At 52.8% G+C, this 14,264-nt stretch overlaps 4 protein-coding genes across 4 annotated transcripts; 2 read left to right on the plus strand and 2 right to left on the minus strand.

Annotated features, from left to right (window-relative positions):
* Window positions 1–5,733: 5,733 nt before the first annotated feature.
* On the minus strand, window positions 5,734–6,729 carry J3458_017729 (uncharacterized protein; the record flags this gene model as incomplete). Its single annotated transcript, XM_007814411.2, has 2 exons — window positions 5,734–6,379; window positions 6,455–6,729. The coding sequence occupies 2 exons, from the start codon at window positions 6,727–6,729 to the stop codon at window positions 5,734–5,736; spliced, it is 921 nt and encodes a 306-aa protein (XP_007812602.1).
* Window positions 6,730–7,353: 624 nt separating this feature from the next.
* Window positions 7,354–8,548, plus strand: J3458_017730 (uncharacterized protein; the record flags this gene model as incomplete). The annotated part of the gene is made up of 2 exons (XM_007814412.2): window positions 7,354–7,733; window positions 7,789–8,548. The coding sequence occupies 2 exons, from the start codon at window positions 7,354–7,356 to the stop codon at window positions 8,546–8,548; spliced, it is 1,140 nt and encodes a 379-aa protein (XP_007812603.2).
* A 1,033-nt stretch (window positions 8,549–9,581) lies between these two features.
* J3458_017731 (uncharacterized protein) lies at window positions 9,582–11,264 on the plus strand (the record flags this gene model as incomplete). Its single annotated transcript, XM_066121116.1, has 2 exons — window positions 9,582–10,972; window positions 11,132–11,264. Exons 1-2 carry the CDS (start codon window positions 10,431–10,433, stop codon window positions 11,262–11,264), a joined length of 675 nt encoding a protein of 224 aa, XP_065973873.1. The 5' UTR covers window positions 9,582–10,430.
* Window positions 11,265–11,638: 374 nt separating this feature from the next.
* Window positions 11,639–12,817, minus strand: J3458_017732 (uncharacterized protein; the record flags this gene model as incomplete). Its single annotated transcript, XM_066121117.1, has 4 exons — window positions 11,639–11,978; window positions 12,039–12,106; window positions 12,170–12,360; window positions 12,502–12,817. The coding sequence occupies 4 exons, from the start codon at window positions 12,815–12,817 to the stop codon at window positions 11,639–11,641; spliced, it is 915 nt and encodes a 304-aa protein (XP_065973874.1).
* Window positions 12,818–14,264: the final 1,447 nt, after the last annotated feature.

Below are 14,264 nucleotides of genomic sequence, written 5' to 3' on the forward strand. Positions count from 1 at the left end.
GCCGCCCTCGACCGATCCTGTCGCCTCACATTCTGATCCATCTACTGTCCGAAGCAGCACGACTGGTGTGGACTACTCTTACCTGGCTGTTAGGTTCCACAAGGGCGGGAAGGACTCGCAAGATGATGCCTCCAAGGCCGGCGCCAGGGCCAAGCAGGCCACTATTCGGCGCGACCATCGTTCACGACGCCGTGCAGGGGAGGCTGTGTCACTAACTCCCACAATCTCTCAACTCGGCGTCTTTGAAGGTTCTGATGGTCCTGGAGAAGGTATCCTTGTGCTGTGGTCCCGGCAGTTTGTTCAAGCTAACCACGGAACGTAGCTGGGAGTCAAGATCGACTACAGGCAAATGAGCTCCCAGATGGGGATGGAATGACCAAGGAAGCGGATGACAGGGGACAGTTCTCTGAATCTGATGTTGACGTCGAGGACTATTTCAACTTGCTGCTTTCACCTGCTCGACCACGGAAGTACCTCGAACACCTAGGGGTAGAGTCTGATTCCGATCTAGGGGACGAAGACGGGAACGATAATAGCAATGCCTTGGACGAAAGCCCTCTTCGCTATTGCTCGCGGCAGCCTTCCAGAAAGTCAGGGCCTCGTCGCCGTGCTCGCCGTGGTCCTGCCCCTGGTACAGGAGGGCGGCCAAAAAAATCTCAAAGGCAAACTCGATCGTCGGGGCCGCCACGACGGTACCGGAGTCCAGTGATGATTCCACCTGAAGAATCGGCCGTATTTCACGCACAAGATCCGGTGTGGAATGGGGACCTGGACGCTTGCGCCTTGACCTGTCGTGATAAAGCAATCCTCCGTGAGTTCTGGACAAAGCTGGACAATGACCAAATGCAATTTTGTGGTCGATGTCAAGAGCGTTGGTTCCAGATGAAGATCGATTCTGATGGCATTTGTGCGCGTTGCTGTCGAAAGGATGATAAACGCGGCCCTGAAGAGCCGTACTTCTTCTCTGTGGACAACCAGTTGGATTTTGGCTCCGTACCGACTCAATTGCCTCAGCTTACACCTACTGAAGAGTCTTTAATAGGCCGTGTTCACGTCCACGTGAATATTATGCTTGTGCGGGGCCAGCAGTACAAATATCGGGGACATGTTGTTCACTTTCTCCGCGAGGTTGGCTTGGTGTACAACCAACTCCCGCTTTTGCCGCGGGAGTTGAACACTGTATTACTCCGTCCTTCCAATACGTCGTCCCATGCAAACCTTAGCCGGCAATTCACCCGCCAGTTCCGTGTACGCCGCCAGCCAGTTGCCATATGGCTTAACTACCTCCGGCGCCATCATCCTGGCTATCGATGCATCGTCATCGACGAAGAGCGGCTGAGTCAATTGCCTCAAGATGGCAATGTCCTGGACGACATCCCCCAGAGCCAGGTGGAGGCTGCCGAAGTTGGACCCGAGGAAGATGAGGAGGCAGAACCGGACCTGGAGGACGAGGCTGCGGTGCCGGACCTTTTGGCCAAGGACACGGAGCTCGATGCTCTGCGGTCTATTCTTGCCGGAGAACCAGAAGCTGAACCAAGGCTTTCCACAAGCTTCCAGGAGCAGGTGCAGCACGAGCTGCAGCTTCCGAATATACGGCGCACACCCATTAATGAGTTCAATCGCTCTCATGCCCTACTCTCCTTAGCTTTTCCCTGCCTCTTTCCTGACGGGAGAGCCGACTTTGTTGAGCCTCGGCTACGGTCAATCGACTACAAGGACTACATCGAGCACGCGATGCGCTGGCATGACGGGCGTTTTGCACGCCACCCGACCTTCCGCTTCGTCGCCTTCAATACTCTGATGCGGTCACAGGCCCGTGCACGGTCCAAATTCTTCGTGAAGCAACACGATGGTAGTCATGAACCGCTCACACGGGAGCAGCTTGTTCAGGCACTGGAGCACAGCGAGGACCCTGAGGCGCAGGTGCTAATCAACTCAATCACAAGACATGCGGTACCTATTCGCGGCACGCGCCCCTTCTGGAACAGGAAGAGGCAGGACCTCGAGGCCTATGCCTACAACCTTGGATGTCCTGGTGCATTCATCACATTCAGCCCGGCAGATTTACACTGGCGGAGTCTCTACCAGCACATGCCCCGATATGATGAATGGCTGGCTGCGTCCGAGTCCGAGAGGATGGGTCTCTCGCGCCAACTTTTGCGTCAGAATCCTCACATTGCTGCTTTCCATTTCTACCGCCGATACTGTTTCTTTCGAGATATCGTGTTAAGCAAGAAGTTCAACATTACGGATTACTGGGATCGGTATGAATGGCAAGGGCGTGGCAGTCCGCACAACCATGGCCTGTACTGGATGGAGAATTGCCCAAGAGTCGACATGGTGGATGAAGCCGCTCGTGATGTTTTTGCACGCACGTGGGGATTCCACATCACTGCCATTAATCCTGAGCCGACTAGGACTATGCCCCAGGGTGAGGGTAACCCCCTGAGCGTAGATCCACTGAGTACAGAACTGACATTCCTGCGTCTCTCACAAATCGTCAACCGCTGCCAGCGCCACAGATGCAATACCACATACTGCTTACGCGTAAGGAAGAGAACCGTTGATCTGGCGAGGGATATGGAAGGCGCTGCTGCAGATATCGAGGCGGCCAATGCGGCCAATCCAGAGCGGGAGTGTCGTTTTGACTTTCCTCGTGCCTTGCGGGAGCTGGCCGCAGTGATCAGGAAGGAAGGCAAGTCGTACTATGTCTTCGAGGCGGCGCGGAATGACAACCTCATGAATCACTTCAATCCCGCCATTATACTAGGCTGGCTAGCCAATATCGACATATCTCCTTGCACCAGCCTACAGGCGGTTATTACGTACGCTGCCAAGTATTGCAGCAAATCTGAGAAGAAGACTGAGCCTTACTGTAAGCTTGCAGACCAGGTTTTGCCGCACACGGCACACCTTCAGCCGCTATTATCCTTCTCCTCTCGCCTGATGAATAAGCTGATTGCCGAGAGAGATTACTCGGCGCAGGAGATTTCCCATCTTCTCCTTAACATTCCTCTGCAGGAAGGCACGCGGATGGTGGTCTCTGTCGACTGCCGTCCTTTGGAGCAACATGCACGTTCGTATCGCGTGGATGAAGATGTCAACGAGACCGTCGGCAGCTACAGGAGGTATCTCGAGAGAAATGACCAGCACGAGGATGCAACTTACCTCGAGTACCTGCAATCGTATAATCTCAAGACGTGGAGGAGACTCGCTGCCAACGCGAAGAAGAGAGTCCTGTCTTACTTTCCTCGATACAGGTCCGTGGAGGCATCTCCCCAGTTTGGTGACTTCTGCCGTGTTAAATTGATGATGGCTCATCCGCATCGCTCTCCAGAGGAGTTGCTCACCGTGGGCGGGCAGCGGTTCGATTCCTTCGCGGCTGCGTACAGGTTTTGCAGAGAGCAGCACCGTGACACCCATGCGGACGATCATTATGGGGAGCCAGATACAAATGAATTGAGGGCTGAGGACGACGAATTTGAGCTTGAGGTCCATGAAGAGCCCATTGTGGATGAAGACTGGCATGAACTCGCCCGCATGCTTCCCGACCGCCCGCTGGAGGAAGAGGATATCGACATGCTCGGCCGCCGAGACATCGACATCAATTATGATTGGACCCCTCACGTTGGACGGTATACTGATGACGGTATTCTCAAGGGCGACTACTGGAAGCAACGCAAGGCGGCAAACCGCCTTGACCTTGATGTGGATCATCAGCCCTTGGAAGCTCGAGATTCCCTAAACCGGGATCAGCGCTTAGTATACGATACCGTGATGGACCACTTCCTGAATCAGGAACCCTCTCAGTTGCTGCTCCATGTGGATGGTGGAGGTGGTACCGGGAAGTCATACCTCATTAATTTGCTCTCCGCGCACCTCCAAGCCGCTGCTGCCGGGAGAGGGACACCTGTTTGGCGTGCCGCGCCCACTGGCGTCGCGGGAAATCAGGTATCGGGCACTACTTTGCACTCCCTGTTACACCTTCCAATCAACAAGGACTTCAAGCCCCTCTCGCCCACTGACATGGCCCAGCTCCAGAAGAAGCTGAAGGACATCAACTACCCGATCATCGATGAGAAGAGCATGCTGGGACTGCGACAGCTTTCTTGGATCGATGACCGCCTGCGCGAGGCGTTCCCGAGTAGGAATGAGGAGTTCTTTGGTAGTCTTAACATCCTTCTGGTTGGCGACTTCTTCCAGCTTCCACCCGTGCTACAGAAGCCGCTCTATTACGATAAAGAGGTGCAGGGAGTGGAGATCAAAGGCAGGAACGCATATAGACGCTTCGATAAATCAGTCTTCTTGAAGGTTGTCCAACGGCAACGGGGCGACGATCAGAAGGCGTTTCGCACAGCTCTCGAGGAATTGCGGCTCCTCCAACTGTCAGTCGAGTCCTGGAAACTCCTTTCCGGTCGAGTACAGGCGAAGCTAGATGATCTGGAGGTCGCCAGGTTCGCCAACGCCTTGCGAGTATACGCCACGAAAGATAGGGTGAACGAATATAACCACTACCACCTCGACCGCCTCGGCCGGCCAGTCATTCAGGTCAAGGCTAAGAATGTCGGCCTTGGCGCGGCTGCGGCGCCTGATGACAAGGCGGGCAACCTTGCGAAGCAGATCCCTATATGCATTGGCGCCCGTCTGATGCTGACATCTAACCTTTGGCAGCCAGTTGGTCTCTGCAACGGCGCTCGCGGTACCGTTTACGATATCGGCTGGGCACCGGGGGCTGACCCAGTCCAAGACCCTCCCTGTGTTATCATGATGGAGTTTGACAAGTACAGTGGACCTGTGTTCCTGACCACCGCTGATGGCAGAAAGATTGTCCCGATTCTCCCAGTAGACAGGGACTTCCTCATCGGAAGCACTCTCTGCACTCGCACGCAGTTTCCCCTGATCGTATGCTACGCCATTACGGTTCACAAGTCGCAGAGCATCACTGAAGATGTCATCGTGACAGATCTCTCCTGTCGGGACTTTCAGACTGGTTTAAGCTACGTAGCTGTCTCTCGCGTAAAAACGCTCCAGGGCTTGATGCTGGATGCGCCCTTTGATCGTGGTCACCTGTTTTACGAGTCTCCACCAGAGGGTATGAAGATGAAGATGAGGGATGAGCGGCATAGAAGACGACAGGTCCTTACACGGAATCCATATAGGTCAGACCACGGCTCTGCATAACTAGATAGCTAGCTAAATGTAATGGCTTAATAGTTGCTTGGCCCAAGGACTCCCAGCCTTCGGATGATCGTACCCCTTGCACCCACAGCTCTAACGTGCAAGGGGTGGCGTAGTATTTTATATTTCTGTGCTAGGTGTAATATATATTATACATAAGTAAAGTTAATTTTTTTTATATAATTTAATACTTTTTTTTTAAGAATTATACCTTGAAAAGAGTAATAATTTAAAGTACCTTATATATTATTAAGTTAAGTACATATGTATATATTTCACGGTAAGTAAATATATTCTGTTATACGGGGGCCGTCGCCAACACCGCTCGCTTCGGGCGTGGCGTGGGCGTCTATGGCGGACGTGGCAGAGCGAGGCGAAGCGGCAGAGTATTCATGAGACGAAGGAGCTCTCCTGTAAATGTCCTGAACGAAGCGGTTTTGTGTGCTCTTATGTTACAACATATTATAGTATATTAGTGTATACTTCCTGATAGGCGAAGACACCCTAGCATGGCCTATATTCCCATGTGCTTGCGCAAGAACGGAGCAGTCAAAGCTAGTAGGTATTTCCAAACGGCGTACTTGCCCAGTCCGACTCGAAGCGTTCCCAGCCACCATGTTCCAGCTCACTAGCCAAGTACATGGTGTAAACAACCATGTCATAGTAGCCGTCGGCCGGTGTCTTCCCGGCACACACATTCCCTCCCATGGCAACATTCAACAAGATGGTCATTTCCCTCATCGGCCGCGTCCCTTCCGGTATGGGCGCCTTCATGACAGGCCTGCCGTCAATGTACCAAATCATCCTCCCCTGTCCGGGCTGGCCACCGGGCTGCTGCCACGCAAAGTCATACCGGACAGGTCGAGCATGCATATCGGGGATCTTTGTCCCCAAAACACGATGCTTGTCAGGCTCGTGGTGCTGTCCCCAATGGAGACACGTCCTGTTTTCGTGGTCGCCGTTCCATGTCTCTGCAATGTCGATTTCTCCATCTACGGGCCAGCTGAACGGCTCTTGGGGCAGGAGCCAAAATGCAGGCCAAATGCCCTCTGCACAAGGGGACGTAATGACGGCAGTGAGGACACCTTGGTCCCGCTCGAGGGTGTGCCTGCTCACCAGGCGGGCCGAGGTATATTTCTGCTCGGGGTTGGGTGAGGAATTGTTTGCCAGAGCCCGAATGACCAGCTGCCCGTTTGGGGTGCTAAACGTCCAACGTTAGTCTTTATCATTCACAAGTGTCCAGCTCCATGAGGCGAGAGGGGTGAGACGATCGTACTGGAAGGAATTCTCGGGAGCAGCGGTGTAGTGTTCCAGCTCCTGGTTTCCCCAACCGTCAGGCCCGTTGCCCAGTTTTGCGTCCCATTCCACATGGACAGGCGTATCTGGGTAGAATCTCGGAACCCAATAAGTGTGGAAGCTCGGACTGGGACCTGGCGGCGGCCTGGAAGCCATCGGTGGTGGAGGCGGTTGCTGATCCTGAGCCCGATCTCCGGGATGGATCATGCCCTCAAAGTCGGCCTTGAGGCCCTTAAGCTTATCCTTCCAGGACATTCTGCGGCAGTACACAAGGTACACAATGTAACTTCACCCGAGCTGGGCCTAGGTCTGACCCGGAAAGATGCGCAATGTTTTAGATGTTGGAACGCGGGCTTGCAGCTCCACGCCAAGGTTAGGCGTGACGTCACCTGACTAGGACGATTGAGTGGCTGTGTGCATGCTCGAACAGCAAACGGCGGAGCAAAGTCGTAGAAAAGAAACGGTGAAACAATCACTTGGGAACGTGGACAAGTTCGACATTTGAGCTCTCTCGTGTGATTGCGGCTGCATCTATCTTTGCTCTGCCGTGATCACAGCGGCGTACGCTTGATCCTTTGGACATGCTGCATGGTCCAATGAGCTACCCTATATAACACATGTCTCCGTCCAAATAAAAATCTGCTCGAGCCCACAATGGTTTTTTATTGAATTAGAAATGGCGAGGCGACCAAAGTTCTTGCCGGCTAATAGCTCCAATAGTAAGTCTGAAAGCAGTCGCGTGGTGCTCTCGGCGTCGTGAGGGATTCTGTCGTCCAAGCGCCGTCCATCAATCGCCCCTGACTGGGCACGACGACTACACTTGGCTGCCTCATCTACGCCGCGATATCTTCAGACAACCTCAGTCGACTCAGCGGCACAATGGCGCCCAAACTAGTCGCCATTTCGCCTCCAAATAGCAACCGTCGCCTCGAAGCCGTGCCAATTCTCCTGTGGTCGCTCCCCATTGTCCCATCCCTCCTGGGCGTCTCAACCATTGGGCCGGTAATCAGACGCATGCGCGAAGCGTCGCGTTACCAGTCCAATGGCGTCACCGTCCCGTTACTCGACCGCTTCACAGGCATCGACTGGTTAGACCAGATTGTCGGGGAGATTGCCGCGTCCTTTGGCCTGCTTCAGTTCCACCCAGACTCGCCTTACTACTGGCACACATTGGACTTTGTAGCGCAATTTGGTTCCATTTACGCGGCCTTGCTTCTGGAGTCGTGTCGCCGCGCTCACGGGTCCCAATTGCTGCTTTGGTATGCTATTTTGCCATCTATTCCTGGCGCCGAATGCTGACCATTCCTGCTGCAGGACCGTATTTGGGAGTCTTTTGGCGCAGCTTGCCACAGCGGGACTGCTTCTGCCCGTGTACTTTTACTTTCTACATGCATCAACCACCTTGTCCGGCTTGGTGTCCAGCAACGGACTCGAGGAGCTCCGCGACTCGTCGGCTCTTGCTGTACTGCCTGCTGTGGCCTTGTCGTTCTATGTTCCTCACTTTGAGTCCTTCCTAGGCCCGGATTTCTCTGCACGACATTGGTGGAACTGGGTCTGGCAGTTGTTCGGGCTATGGGGTGTCATTCTGTTCCTGGGCTTCTCTGGCACGCTGTGGACTTTGCGTAAACTGCTCCCGATGATGCCCAGGAGGTTGTCCAAGCGCGTCAAGTTGCATAATGGGCTGAAAGCTACAAGACTGACGGCGGTTTGCCTGGGCATGGTCAATGTAGGTACCTATTGGTATGTGCTCATGAGTTCACATTACTCATGGAGCGAGGTTTACGTGCCCAGGTACTTTTTGCAATCCGCAGCAGACCCTGGAGCCGCGTTGGGCACAGTTCTCCAATTCGACTACATCTGTGTTTTTGGCTCGGCCCTGACGTGGCTGGCCTACCAGTTCCGAGACCTGAAGACGGCCGGATTAATAGAAACGAGTTGGGCTAAAATCGTCGGTCTCGGCCTCTTTCTGGGCATATTTTTTGGGCCTGGAAGTGTGTGGTGGATAGCCTGGCTGACACGAGAGGAAATCCTCACTTCGCTGCGCCCTCGACAAGAGCCAAGGAAAAACGACTAGGTGTATTGAACTTGGTTCGCACATGGAACAGCTTAAATCTGAAATCGACAGAGACGTGTTAACTGGCTTAAACAAGGACCAAGTACATATCGTGTGAGGATGACTCGAGATCGGATATACAGCAAGAGGCACAACAACTCGGAAACGCACCAGAAGAAATACCAAGGCATAATTCAGACATCCATCAATAGGAACTCATTCAACAACCGCCCTGCTTATCTCTAGTTACTTCGCCGTCATAGCCTAGTCTTGATAGTAGGGTTATTGCCTCAAGGTGCTACCGTGGTAACTGTGCGGCAATGACGCTCTCCTTGCAAGTCTCATCTTTGGTAGAAAGGCCCAGAGGGTAGAGCCCAGCATCTCCAAGTTGGTGCCCAAGAGTCCGAGAAAAGATACTCGAAGCGGCGCTAACATTAGCACCATAGATAGCGTAATAATTGACGGGAGAGATTACGCATATCGTGCAATTGCCATTAGAATCCAAGAGCTTATATTCGGATTTACTTGAGTATGAGTTCCGCTAGATATCTGACGTGCCTTTTCTTGGCTTCGTCTTCAAGCACCGGCAGGAACATTGTACAACTCTCCTAGAGTTATTCGCATGAGACAAGGAAGCACCAAGGCCTTATAAAAGTATAAAGAGTACAATACGGCTGAAACAGGGAGTGAGAATTGGTACAGAGCTGTCATCTTACCTGAGTTGCAGATTGATGGGCTGACCATTCATCATGCCTGTGAGCGTCCGCAATATCAATTCGTGCTACAAATAGATAATGTCAACAATTCTTGGCTACACCAGCTTTGTGAAATATAAAGAAAAAAAGGAAATAAAGTAGAGAAGAGCGAAGACCTAATAGAGGACGTTTTCTACTTTCACTACCTATAAAAAATTGAGATAAGTTATTAGTATACAAGCATATACCTATGGACAGGCGAATACAGTCTGCTATTGACAATACATGACGTGGTTAAACCCAAGAACATGTACATGAAAGTCATATTGTTGTACCAACCAGGCTTGAGATACTTCTGCCTGGTTGTAAACACTATTAGTGATGCCAATTTCTAAGCCACCTCCTGCGCCATGTGCCAAGACATCAGCAAATCTTCACATATTGGCCCAATCTTCCAATCACCTCGGAATCTTCCCGAGGTCAAAACGCTTACAGGCCATCACATGCACTCCCATACAGTGGGGTGGCATTGTCCTCATCCATACGGTCAGCGTGGGCTGTTGCGTTGGCTTTGCGTGGCCGGGACAGGGTTCCGTGAAGTACACGATCGACCAGCCAATTGCGAGTGTCGACCGACACTCCGACAAAAAAGGGGGACTTTTGAAAATTGCGGAAACGTGCGTGGGAGAAGATTTTAATTGCGTTGGGCCGTCCATAAACGGCCAAATTCAACAACCCCGGGAAGGTATCTGCCTTAAGCAAGCATCGTGGCAGTGCGAGAACTGAGACGAAGGTTTCTCCCAGGACAAATCTCCATAGAGAACTGCTAGCGAAGACAGCGGCTTCAATCTCGAGTGGCACTGATGCTCTCCTGTTATACCGCCTCGCGATTCCTGTAATTAATGCTTACGACGGAACCTGTACCCATGAAATTGGCGTCATGCCGTGTAAATCGCTTCTACCCCGCAGGCCGATGGCTTCGCCAACCCATTCAATGAACACAACCAAATCTCAACGAGACAAAAGCACAAGTCTACAGAAATTTTTTGACAATATATTCTCCAAGATGGTGGCTCAAAAAACTTCATCCCGGATCCGCGACTGGGGTCATAGCCCTGGGCGCCTCCCCACAGGTCCTCGAGGACTTGCGCACAGGTGTGACGATCATCTTCCCCCGAGGCATCAAGGACACGGCGGCGGTGCATGACATGGATGGCATTGGTGAATGGACGGAGGTGCACCAAATCCGCGAATGGGGATTCTCCCGGGCGTTGCGTATGGTTTTCGCATTTCCCCTAGCCGTGATCCCGTCAGAAAATTTGACAAACTACAGCCGATTGCATTCACGAATACCGTCAGCGTGGGCAAAGTCTACGACACCCTCTGGCGGTCTCCGGGAAGACGGCATCGCGGACCTGCTCGACCAGGTGCAGTACTTGGGATTTCCTACCGTCGGTGAGACCTTCGACGGCCTGCTCAACAACATATTCAAAAGTGCCGTTGAGGAAGAACACGTCCTAGCGGCTATCAAGAGTGCCGAAATCCAGGAGGCTGTTCTCGAAGGGAACCACGGCGGCGGGACTGCCATGCGGAGCCATGGCTTCAAGGCCGGCACGGGAACCAGCTCGCGCGTCTTGAAAGGCGACGGGGACATTGAGTACACTGTTGGCGTCATTGTGCAGAATAACTGCCAGAAAGATGGCCATGTCGGCGCCGAGGGTTACCGAGAGTGGCAAGGCTGCCGAGGGAAGTGAGTTACTGTGCTGTGCTTTGTAGCAGAGTACATGATGACGGTTCTGTCAAGGCTGTATCGTCGTGATCATGCAAGTCCCATGGCCACCATGACGGGAGAAAAGGACTACTGACATGGCTGTAGCACGAATGTGCCCCTTCTCCCACACCAGCTTAGACGCATAGCCCAGCGCGCCGGCATGGGCCTCTCGCAGGTTTCCGGCCACGGTGTCGGGCGGAACTTTAGCGGCGAGTTCTTCATGGCCCTTTCCACCGCAAATACCCCGGAATCGCCGTCGTCATGGGACTGAGTGAGTGGCAGTTTGCCGCCGTTGTTGGAGACGGATACTGTGGAGACGATGAAATCCATGCTCATTGACTCGGTATTTGTTGCGGCCGCCGAGGCCACCGAGGAGGCGCTTCTGAATTCCATGACGGAAGCCGAGACAATCAAGGGATTCAACGGATTCGAGGCCAGGGCACTTCCGAGAAACCATGTTGAGGAGCTGCTCAAGAAGCATGGGAGAGGATACATGCGGGATCTGGTATCTGAGTCATATACCAGCCAGATCGGCTTGTGAGAATAAAACACCCAAGGTTTACTAGCCGCAACATGTATCAAACAAATTATTCATTAATTGTCTTGGTATGCAACGCTCCGTAACACTGCGGAAATGCATCTTCATCAAGCCGCGGTTCCCGTCCCGACTATTTTCCTCAGATCATTGAACCAGACATAGCGACTGATAATCATGTACAAGTGCCTATCCCACGTATACTGGCTGCCGTGGCTCGCGAAAGCCTGTCTGGTCATCCTGTAACGATGCCACGTGTTTGATATCAGCGCGCGCGAGCTGTACTTGGGCTCCGCTGAGCTCGACGGGAAGAAGACGGCCGCGAGAATTCTCCACAGGAACGAGAGTGCAGTCAGCGGCAGATCCAACAGGAAGGTGTACTTCCGTGGGAGCGCCACCGAGACAACCATGTACGATGCTGGTGCCTTTTCATTCTCCGCCACGTATTGACTTGGGGTGTCGAGAGTTAGCTGCGGCATCTCGGCAAGTTCCTGATGGCAAAGCACTTACTTGACCGCAGAGCTGACGGCTCGGTGGTTAATGTGGCCCGACACACCACCTTCATCAAAAGTGATGATCTGTTTTCGAGCATTGTCAGTTGGCTGTATGGCCGCTCTGGTCCCCTTGGAAGCATCACTTACGGCATCAATGTCCCACTTCTCAATGTACTCCTTCAGTATGGGCTTGATTTTGGCCTCTTCCCACCAGACCTTGGGATTATCCTGCAAATCAGGATGGTCAAGAGCAACGCACCGAGATGTGTCGATGCCAAGTGCTTCGCAAGAACCCAAAAGTTCCTTCCTTCTGGTCTCGCCAAGCCCATAGTTGTTGCCTATAAAGACATGTATCAGCAACTGACATGGCATTGAACGGCCAAGTCGGATGGTGCATATGGTCAAAGGGAAGGTGACGTGTGTAGTTGAGCGGGAGGATGATGCTCAAGAAAACCCCAGTACAAGATTCATCACCGTACCTGTAGACATGACGACCAAGCCGCCTTTGATGCTCTTGTTCCTGTCCAAAACACCCAGTATGCTTGGCGAGAAGAATAAACACTCATCGTCGGGGTGGGCCGTGACGATAAGCAGGTTCTTTGCCTTTAAGAGCTCGGGAGGCAGCAAACGAGCGTCGCCCCCTACGATGTAGGCCAAAAACCATTGCAACAAGAGAGGGAATAGACACACAATCAAGGCGATCCGGAGAAACCACCGACGACGGACGCGGGTGGCTACAAGCCAGTGGCACGCCCTTGATACGGGCTGCACTACGTTGGTGAGCTTGCGCACCATGAATGCTGACGACTAGGGAGGTAGAGATCGGGTTATTGTAGGGGTCTGACAATCTGATGAAAGGCTCAAGAACTTCGGAATGGTGCGTGAATGCACATAGAGCGTTCCGTGATTATCAAGATGATGGAGAGGAGGCCACTGCTGTGATGGATCGTTGTTTCAAGCTGGCTGAATATCAGAGTGGTTGTCGAGGACTCGAGGCAAACTTGGTGCCACTAAAGGCTGACATCACCGCATGGCCGGAAATGCTGGTGGGAGTGTTGTTCAGGCTGCGCCACAAGTTGGTACTTTTCGCGGCTGGTGGTGTGGCGCGCATGACCCCCCCCCCCCCCCCCCGAAATTATTCCTTATGAGTGATTTGGTAAGGGGGCTTACAACCAATGAAATATAAAAGGAGAGTGGAACCTTAAAAGTACCTGAGACTTTCACGATATTTCTTAGTAACTTAAGATCTCTTTATAAGGGTTAATAAAACCGTATAAGTTTTCGTAACATGTTACCGCCTCAAATATATACATCATAGATAATGCCCTACCCCCTGTTAACAGCTACCCTGTCAGGTCACTCATGAAGAATAATTCAGGGGGAGCGCTGTACGCAAAGTGCGCGTAGGGAATCCTTTTTTCCCTTTCCGGCTACTCTGTAGAGCTCTGAGGAAGACAGGGCATGGACTCCGTACTTGTTGTCGACTGGTCTCCTTTAGACTGCGGAGTGCGGAGACGGATGAAATAATCACTCTAATTCGTTTCATTTATTTTACAGCTTGACATGGGTCTCCTGCACGCCCACCGGCACATGTGGTACAGCTGTCGGAAAATGAGACGGCTCCTCACGCCTCTCCCACAACACTTTCTGCCGTGGGAAGATGGCGAGCAGGGATCTCGGTCGGAGGGCTACCGACGATTGCGAGAAAGAAGAAAACCAAATCTGTTTCAGGAACAAGCTACAACTTCACGCCCGATTCATGGCCATGACACGCCTCCAACATTTTTGATACCTGTCGACCTGCCATAGAGACCTCATCCTTACCCGCTTAGTCATAGGAATGGCCATCGCGACATCACCGCCATCGCACTCCCCCCACACCGACATCAATTGGCGGTACTGGTTGGTGCGTAAAATCCGTGACGACGACGCTGCTGGACGAGCCGTGGGAGACTGCCTTCCAAGGGTTTGCTGAGAATGTACTGCCTTCCAAGGTTTGCTGATAGACGACGTCCCGGCGACATCTCGATGCTCCTTCCCACTAAATTGGCAAGACCGCCCCCTAATGAACGTCACTCTCACCAGGCCGCCTCGCCGCGTCATTCGCGGACGCGTCTACTCGCGCCCCAGGAGCTAGTCTGGTTCGCATGAGTCCTTTTCTGGCCTGGCGGCGGCCTCATGCTCCAAGGACTTTGGCTCCTCGTTTTTGAATTCTTTTTCTCGTCTGACTTACTTTGACTGC

Source organism: Metarhizium acridum (assembly GCF_019434415.1).
Source record: "Metarhizium acridum strain ARSEF 324 chromosome Unknown scaffold_443, whole genome shotgun sequence".
NCBI lineage: Eukaryota > Fungi > Ascomycota > Sordariomycetes > Hypocreales > Clavicipitaceae > Metarhizium > Metarhizium acridum.